General features: G+C 50.5%; 1 protein-coding gene across 1 annotated transcript in view; it reads right to left on the bottom strand.

The window, feature by feature from the left end:
• LOC111951459 (protein O-mannosyl-transferase TMTC1) overlaps positions 1–9,508 on the bottom strand; it is a 100,561-nt gene that overhangs the window by 17,368 nt on the left and 73,685 nt on the right. Inside the window, exon 10 of the mRNA XM_070434715.1 lies at positions 6,855–7,022. Coding sequence (XP_070290816.1) covers positions 6,855–7,022 — 168 coding nt within the window. The remainder of the gene's footprint in view (positions 1–6,854; positions 7,023–9,508) is intronic.

Raw genomic sequence — 9,508 nt, 5'->3', positions numbered from 1 at the left:
GAAATCGAGCGGCAAGCATACCTATTTTAATCAGCCAACTCGTGCGCTCGGAACCGCACTGGTAGAGAGTTCTCTTTCATGGTCTGGCATGCTGGAAAGTGGCTCAAATTTTCTTTCCGCATCGTGCGTCTCCCACAGAGTCAGTTTGGTTTTAAATGCCTTCACTGTACTGTACATATCAGAGATGACATTGATCCCGACCTGCAGCTGACAAGTTCATTGCATTCAGATGACTCGTAATTCACACAGAAAAGCCATTTCACACAGAAACATTTCGTCTCGGAGTTGTGTTGTGTCTTTCCCTTTGCTGTCCAAGAACAGACAAATCTCCTCACGAAGCTCAACACATCTTTGAAGCACCTTTCCCTGCTTAGCCATCGCACCTCTGTGTGATAAGGCAAATCACCATGCTCCGTTTCTAACTCCGTCAGAAATGCCTTGAACTGGCGGTGATTCAAACCTTTGGCTCTGATGAAGTTAACTGTGCGCGTGATGATGCTCATTACATGCTCCATTTTAAGCTTTACCGCACAACGCTCCTGTGTATGATACAATTGATAAGCTGTCAGCTCAACCTGTCGCGTTTTCTCTTGCATCTTTTCCCGTATCTTCGCCACCAGTCGCTCCTGTGTCCACAACATCGCAGGTGCTCCGTCGGTTGTCAAACCCACGAGTTTTTCCAAGGCAGCTCCATCTCATTTACACATCTTGACACCTCTTCATACAAAATCATGCCCCGTAGTGTGCCATGCATAGGACAGTAAAGCCAAAAACTCCTCTGTCACGCTTAGGCTGGAGTCCACTCCGCGATGAAAAATGACAACTGGGCAATGTCAGAAATGTCGGTGCTCTCATCCACAGCCAAGGAAATGCAATGAAAATCTTTTCCCTTTTTCACAAGCTGCTCTTTTAGATTGATGGACAAACTGGTCGTACTTCTCGGCAATGGTGTTTCTGCTCAGACTCACATTTTAAAAAGAGTTGCGCTTTTTTCTGGGCAAACTTCGTCACAAACTTTAATCAGGCAGTTTTTGATGAAATCCCCCTCCGTAATGGCCGGGCTGATTTAGCGATCTCTTCTGCCAAAATAAAACTGGCCTTGACAGCAGCCTGGCCTTGTGATTTGGCTTTTTTGAACAGAGCCTGTCGAGATTTGAGGCCTCGTTTTAAATTCCTCTGCCTTGTAGCCTTTGTTCCATGTCCATATTCTTGTTTTTGTCCGCGTGTTTCGTTTCATAATGTCGTCTCAGATTATACTCTTTCAGTACCGCCACACTTTTCCACACAGAAGACACACAGGTTTTCCAGCTACCGTCCTGTGAACATATACTCCGACTCCCACCTGTTTTGAAACCCCCGCGTTCTCAGTGTCCACCTTCCGTTTTGCCCATTTTTTGTGGGTATCTGAAAGTTAATTTACTGTGATGCTGACGACTGCTGGCAATAAATATTGAAATAAGCAGCCTACATGCTCGGTGCGGCACCGTTGCATTGTGGGAAATGTAGTATTGTGCGTGTAAAAGATCTGCGGGCTGCCGGCTTGCTGCGGTCTGCGGCCGGTTCTAAATAATAAATCAGAATCATCCAGGGGCCGTAAAAAACCTTCTCGCGGCCGGATGTGCCCGCGGCCTTGACTCTGACATATGTGAGCTACACTGTTTGTATTCGGTCATGCTTCCGGTCACCTTAGCCCTGGTTAAAAGCAGTGGTTCGCGCTTTCAGTTTCACGCGAATAGCTGCCGTCAATCCACGGTTTCTGGTTTGGAATGTTTTATCGTTGCTGTGGGTACGACATCGTCAATGCACTTCCTGAATGAACTCGCTCACCCGAATCAGCCATATTCGCAATATTGTTTGTTGGACGCGATGCGAACATATTCAATCCGCGTGATCGAAGCAGTCTGAAGCGTGGATTCAGATTGGTCGGACCAGCGTTGAACAGACCTGAGCGCGAGCTTGTTGTTTGAGTTTCTGTTTGTAGGCTGGATCAACCAAAATGGAGTCGTGCGTCAGCTTTCCGAAAGGGGGGCGGGGGAGGGCCTTATAAGCGTCAGCGGAAATTAGTATAACAATGGTCTAGTGTTTTTCCAGCCCTGTAATGTATGTACAGGCTTGTATATGTATGTACTTACTCCTGCAGCACTGGACTGGAGATGATTGAGTGGGAGATAATTGAAAGACATCTTTCTTTCTCTCTCCCCCATCCCCCCACATTCCGGCTCCACTCCTTTCCTTCCTCTTTTTCTCTCCTTCCCTCACTCATCTTCCCTTCCCGCTCTTACTTCTACCACTCCCTCCCTTTCCCTGCCTCCCCTCCTCACTCGTACCGTTCTCTACCTTCTCTCCTCCCCCCACTCCTCTCTCCTGCATCTTCACCCCCTTCTTGCTCTCTGACCCTTTTATCCCATCGTTCTGCCCTCCCTCTCTCCTCTCCCTCCCCTTTACTCCTCCTCCCCCAGTATGGGTTACTGTATCCTGGTGGCCCATGGCCTGGGGAGGTTTTGTTCTGTGGTGGGTCGCGGGGGCACCACGGCCCTGACCGTCTCCACGCTGCTGCTCCTCCTTTGTCGTTCTCCTGGAAGACCGATTCAGCAGAACGACATCATGTGCTGTCCCGGGAGGCCCTCTTCAGTCAGTGGTATGGGGTGAGCTGGTGGGTGGGATGGGTTGTGTATGGTGGTGCGTGTCAGACTCTGGTAATGTAATGGCTTTGAGTTATTCATCACCAGTACACATTAGAGGAGGCTCGCTCTTTCCACACACATTTTCTCTTCCTCTCTCCTACTATTTACCCTTCCTCTCTCCTTCCTTCCACACTCTCATTTCCATGTTGTTTTAACAAGCCAGAATTAATGGGTCTGAATATGAAGCTGTTTATTAGAACATGGCGAGTGGCAGATTACATGCCTAATTCTGTCGTGGATAATCGTCTCAGAAAATATACACTCTTACAAGAACTTGTAAATTCAATAAGGCTTTAATATAAAAATATCAGAAGCCGTGTCAGTCTGCGGAAAGACCAACTTCCATAAGCACTGGCTCTTGTTCTTATACACACACATAAAAATGAGTCCATCACATACGTTAATTAAATTACTTCTCATACGTCATATGTTACCATTGTCTTTCATTTTCAGGCGTCCTGCTTGTTCATGCCCAATAACGCCTGTATCCGCTCTTGATTAGATTACAATGGTGCCAGGACCTTCTCAGTGTCCTAATATAAAATATGTATTATTCCTATAGTGCATCTGTTGGTCATTTAGTTGGCCCCCTCTTTTGTGTGTCTCTCTGACTTCGGTATGTCCAGCTATTCTATGCATATGCCTTGCTTTAGTTTCCTGTCCTAGACAATAGACAATGTACTTTACACACACACACACACACACACACACACCACACACAACAACACACACCACACAACACACACACACACACACACACACACACACACACACACACACACACACACAGGTGTATGCAAGCACACCCCCTGACCCATCTACAGTATATTGTCCTCAGCAGACGTTATCTCTCCCCCTCCCAGGACTCCGAGCCGCATGCTGTTTATCGATCAGTTTATCTGTCCCATTCCTCTTTCTGTCTGCCTCCTAACAGATAAGGACAGGCTGCTAAGACACCGCATTTCATACCCCCATCCACCCCTCCCTACCTCCATACCTCCCTCCCTACCTCCATCCCTCCCTACCTCCATCCCTACCTCCATACCTCCCTCCCTACCTCCATCCCCTCCCTACCTCCATACCTCCCTCCCTACCTCCATCCCTCCCTACCTCCATCCATCCATTTCCTCCCTCCATCCATCCTCCCCTACCTCCATCCATGCATCCATCCCTCCCTCCATCCATCCATCCCCCCTACCTCCATCCATCCCTCCCTCCCTCCCTACCTCCATCCATCCACCCCCTCCCTCCCCTACCTCCATCCATCCCTCCCTCTCTACCTCCATCCATCCCTCCATCCATCACCCCTACCTCCCATCCATCCATCCCTCCCCCCTACCTCCATCCATCCATCCCCCCTTACCTCCATCCATCCCCAACCTCCATCCATCCATCCCTCCCCCCTACCTGCCTCCCTACCTCCATCCATCCCTCCTCCATCCCCCCTACCTCCATCCTTCCCTCCCTACCTTCCATCCATCTCTCTCTACCTCCATCCCTCTCTACCCCATCCCTCCCCATCCATCCCCCCCCCTCCATTCATCCATCCCCCCTCCCTACCTCCATCCATCCCTCCCTACCTCCATCCATCCCTCCATCCATCCCCCTACCTCCATCCCTCCCTACCTCCATTCCTCTCTACCCCATCCCTCTCTACCCATCCCTCCTACCTCCATTCCCTCCACCTCCATCCATCCCTCCCTACCCCATCCTCCCTACCTCCATCCCTCCCTACCTCCATCCATCCCTCCTACCCCATCCCCCTACCTCCATCCCTCCCTACCTCCATCCATCCCTCCCTACCCCATCCCTCCCTAACCTCCATCCATCCCTCCCTCCATCCATCTCTCCCTACCGCCATCCATCCCTCCCTCCATCCCCCCTACCTCCATCCATCCCTCCCCCTACCTCCATCCATCCCTCACTCCCTACCCCATCCCTGCTTACCTCCATCCCTCCCTACCTCCATCTATCTCTCTCTACCTCCATCTATCCCTCACCCCTTCCCCATCCCTACCTCCATCCCTGCTCTCCTCTCTATCCCTCTCTACCTCTATCCCTCTCTACCTCTATCCCTCTCACCTTATCCCTCTCTACCTCCTTCCCTCCCTACCCCATCCCTCCCCCTACCTCCATCCATCCCCCCTCCCTCCTTCCCTCCCTACCTCCATCCATCCCTCCCTACCTCCATCCCTCTCTACCCATCCCTCCCTCCATCCAACCCCATCCCTCCCTCCATTCATCCATCCCTCCCCCCTACCTCCATCCATCCCTCCCTCCCCCTACCTCCACCCATCCATCCCTCCCTACCTCCATCCCTCCCTCCATCCATCCATCCCTCCCTACCTCCATCCCTCCCTCCCTACCTCCATCCATCCCTACCTCCATCCATCCCTCCCTCCATCCAGCCCCCTACCTCCATCCATCCATCCCTCCCCCTACCTCCATCCCTCCCTACCTCCATCCCTCCCTCCCTCCCTACCTCATCCATCCCCCCTACCTCCATCCATCCCTCCCTCCCCCTACCTCCCATCCATCCCTCCCTCTTCTACCTCCACCCCTCCCTCCATCCATCCACCCCCCCCCCACCTCCATCCATCCCTCCCCCCACCTCCATCCCTCCCTCACTCCCTACCCCATCCCTGCTTACCTCCATCCATCTCTCCCTACCTCCCTCCCTCCCTCCATCCCCCCTACCTCCATCCATCCCTCCCCTACCTCCATCCATCCCTCACTCCCTACCCCATCCCTGCTTACCTCCATCCCTCCCTACCTCCATCTATCCCTCTCTACCTCCATCTATCCCTCACTCCCTACCCCATCCCTACCTCCATCCCTGTTTCTAACCCTATATCCCTCTCTACCTCTATCCCTCTCTACCCCATCCCTCCCTCCCTACCCCCATCCATCCCTCCCTACCTCAATCCCTCTCTACCCCATCCCTCCCTCCCTACCTCCATCCCTCCCTACCTCCATCCATCCCTCCTACCTCCATCCCTCCCTCCATCCATCCCCTCTACCTCCATCTATCCCTCTCTACCTCCATCCCTCCCTACCCCCATCCCTCTCTACCTCCAATCTATCCCTCTCTACCTCCATCTATCCCTCTCTACCTCCATCCCTCCCTACCCCCATCCCTCTCTACCTCCATCTATCCCTCTCTACCTCCATCTACCCTTTCCTACCTCCATCCCTCCCTCCATCCATCCCTCTCTACCCATCCCTGGTCTACCTATATCCCTCTCTACCTCTTCCCTCTCTACCCCATCCCTCCCTCCCTACCCCCATCCCTCCCTAACTCAATCCTCTCTACCCCATCCTCCCTCCCTCCATCTTATCCCTCCCTACCTCCATCCATGTGTGTGTGTGTGTGTGTGTGTGTGTGTGTGTGTGTGTGTGTGTGTGTGTGTGTGTGTGTGTGTGTGTGTGTGTGTAAAGTACATTGTCTATTGTCTAGGACAGGAAACTAAAGCAAGGCCATAAGTGCATAGAATAGCTGGACATACCGAAGTCAGAGAGACACACAAAAGAGGGGGCCAACTAAATGACCAACAGATGCACTATAGGAATAATACATATTTATATTAGGACACTGAGAAGGTCCTGGCACCATTGTAATCTAATCAAGAGCGGATACAGGCGTTATTGGGCATGAACAAGCAGGACGCCTGAAAATGAAAGACAATGGTAACATATGACGTATGAGAAGTAATTTAATTAACGTATGTGATGGACTCATTTTTATGTGTGTGTATAAGAACAGAGCCAGTGCTTATGGAAGTTGGTCTTTCCGCAGACTGACACGGCTTCTGATATTTTATATTAAAAGCCTATATTGAATTTACAAGTTCTTGTAAGAGTGTTATATTTCTGAGACGATTATCCACGACAAGATTAGCATGTAATCTGACCTCGCCATGTTCTAATAAACAGCTTCATATTCAGACCCATTAATCTGGCTTGTAAAACAACATGGAAATGAGAGTGTGGAAGGAAGGAGAGAGGAAGGGTAAATAGTAGGAGAGAGGAAGAGAAAATGTGTGTGGAAAGAGCGAGCCTCTCTAATGTGCTACTGGTGATGAATAACTCAAGCCATTACATTAATCCAGAGTCTGACACGCACACACATACACACCCCATCCCACCCACCACTCACCCCATACCACTGACCTGAAGAGGGCCTCCCGGGACAGCCAGATGTCGTTCTGCTGAACGGTCTTCCAGGAGAAGAGCAGGAGGAGCAGCAGCGTGGAGACGGTCAGGGCCGTGGTGCCCCAGCGACCCACCACAGAACACAACCTCCCCAGACCATGGGCCACCAGGATACAGTAACCCATACTGGGGGAGGAGGGAGTAAAGGGGAGGGAGAGGGAGAGGGGAGGGCAGAACGATGGGGATAAAAGGGTCAGAGAGAAGAAGGGGGTGAAGATGAAGGAGAGAGGAGTGGGGGGACGGAGAGAAGGTAGAGAACGGTACGAGTGAGGAGGGGAGGCAGGGAAAGGGAGGGGAGTTGGTAGAAGTAAAGAGGGGGAAGGGAGAGATGGAGTGCAGGGAAGGAGAGAAGAAAGAGGAAGGAAAGGAGTGGAGCCGGAATGTGGGGGGATGGGGAGAGAGAAAGAAAGATGTCTTTCAATTATCTCCCACTCAATCATCTCCAGTCCAGTGCTGCAGAGTAAGTACATACATACATACAGCCTGTACATACATACAGGGCTGGAAAAACACTAGACCATTGTTATACTAATTTCCGCGACGCTTATAAGGCCCTCCCCCGCCCCCCTTTCGGAAAAGCTGACCACGACTCCATTTTGTTGATTCCAGCCTACAAACAGAAACTCAAACAACAAGCTCCCGCGCTCAGGTCTGTTCAACGCTGGTCCGACCAATCTGAATCCACGCTTCAAGACTGCTTCGATCACGCGGAGAAAGTCAGCGGCAAGCATACCTATTTTATCAGCCAACTGTGCGCTCGGACGCACTGGTAGAGAGTTCTCTTTCATGGTCTGGCAGCTGGGGAAAGTGGCTCAAATTTTCTTTCCGCAATCTGCGTCTCCCACGAGTCAGTTTTGGTTTTAAAATGCCTTCACTGTATCTGTACATATCAGAGATGACATGAACCCGACCGCAGCTTGCAAGTTCATTGCATTCAGAATGATCGTAATGTCACACAGAAAAGCCATTTCACACAGACAACATTTCGTCTCGGAGTTGGTGTTGTGTCTTTCCCTTTGCTGGTCCAGAACAGACAAATCTCCTCACGAAGCTCGAACATCTTTGAAAGCACCTTTCCTGGCTTAGCCATCGCACCTCTGTGTGATAAGGCAAATCACCATGCTCCGTTTCTAACTCCGTCAGAAATGCCTTGAAATGGCGGTGATTCAAACCTTTGGCTCTGATAAGTTAACTTGTGCGCGTGATGATCGCTCAATTACATGCTCCATTTTCAAGGCTTTACGCACAACGCTTCCTGGTGTATGATACAATGATAAGCTGTCAGCTCACCTGTGCGCGTTTTCTCTTGCATCTTTCCCGCGTATCTTCGCCACCAGTCCGCTCTGTGTCCACACATCGCAGGTGCTCGTCGGTTGTCAAACCACGAGTTTTTTCCCAGGCAGCTCCATCTCATTTACACATCTTGACACCTCTTCATACAAATCATGCCCCGATAGTGTGTCCATGCATAGGACAGTAAAGCAAAAACTCCTCTGTCACGCTTAGGCTGGAGTCCACTCCGCGGATGTAAAATTGACACCTGGGGCAATGGTCAGAAATGTCGGTGCTCTCATCCACAGCCAAGGAATATGCAATGAAATCTTTTCCCTTTTTCACAAGCTGCTCTTTTAGATTGATGGACAACTGGTCTAGCTCTCTCGGCAATGGTGTTTCTGCTCAAGACTCACATTTAAAAAAAGAGTTTGCCTTTTTTCTGGGCAAACTTCGTCAAAACTTTAATCATGCAGTTTTTGATGAAATCCCCTCGTAAATGGCCGGGCTGATTTAGCGATCTCTTCTGCCAAAATAAAACTGGCCTTGACAGCAGCCTGGCCTTGTGATTTGGCTTTTTTTGAACAGAGCCTGTCGAGATTTGAGGCCTCGTTTTAATTCCTCTGCCTTTTGTAGCCTTTGTTCGCATGTCATATTCTTGTTTTTGTCCGCGTGTTTCGTTTCATAATGTCGTCTCAGATTATACCTCTTCAGTACGCCACAAGACTTTCTCCACACAGAAGACACACAGGTTTTCCCAAGCTACCTCCGTGAACATATACTCCGACTCCCACCTTGTTTGAAACCCCCGGTTCTCAGTGTCCACCTTCCGTTTTGCCATTTTTGATGGGTATCTGAAAGTTAATTTTACTGTGATGCTGACGACTGCTGTGCAATAAATATTGAAATGAAGCAGCCTACATGCTCGGTGCGTCACCGTTGCATTGTGGGAAAATGTAGTATTGGTGCGTGTAAAAGATCTGCGGGCTGCCGGCTTGCTGCGGTCTGCGGGCCGGTTCTAAAATAATAATCAGATCATCCAGGGGCCGTAAAAAACCTTTCGCGGGCCGGATGTGGCCCGCGGGCCTTGACTCTGACATATGTGAGCTACACTGTTTGTATTCGGTCATGCTTCCGGTCACTTCCCTGGTTAAAAGCAGTGGTTCGCGCTTTCAGTTTAACGGCGAATGCTGCCGTCAATCCACGGTTTCTGGTTTGGGATGTTTTTTATCGTTGCTGTGGGTACGACATCGTCAATGCACTTCCTATGAAACTCGCTCACGATCAGCATAATTCGTCAATATTGTTTGTTGGACGCGATGCGGAACATATTCAATCCG

Source organism: Salvelinus sp. IW2-2015, linkage group LG24 (genome assembly GCF_002910315.2).
Source record: "Salvelinus sp. IW2-2015 linkage group LG24, ASM291031v2, whole genome shotgun sequence".
Lineage (NCBI taxonomy): Eukaryota > Metazoa > Chordata > Actinopteri > Salmoniformes > Salmonidae > Salvelinus > Salvelinus sp. IW2-2015.
The sequence above is the reverse complement of the archived record's forward strand: the minus strand, read 5'-3'. Positions and strand labels throughout refer to the sequence as shown.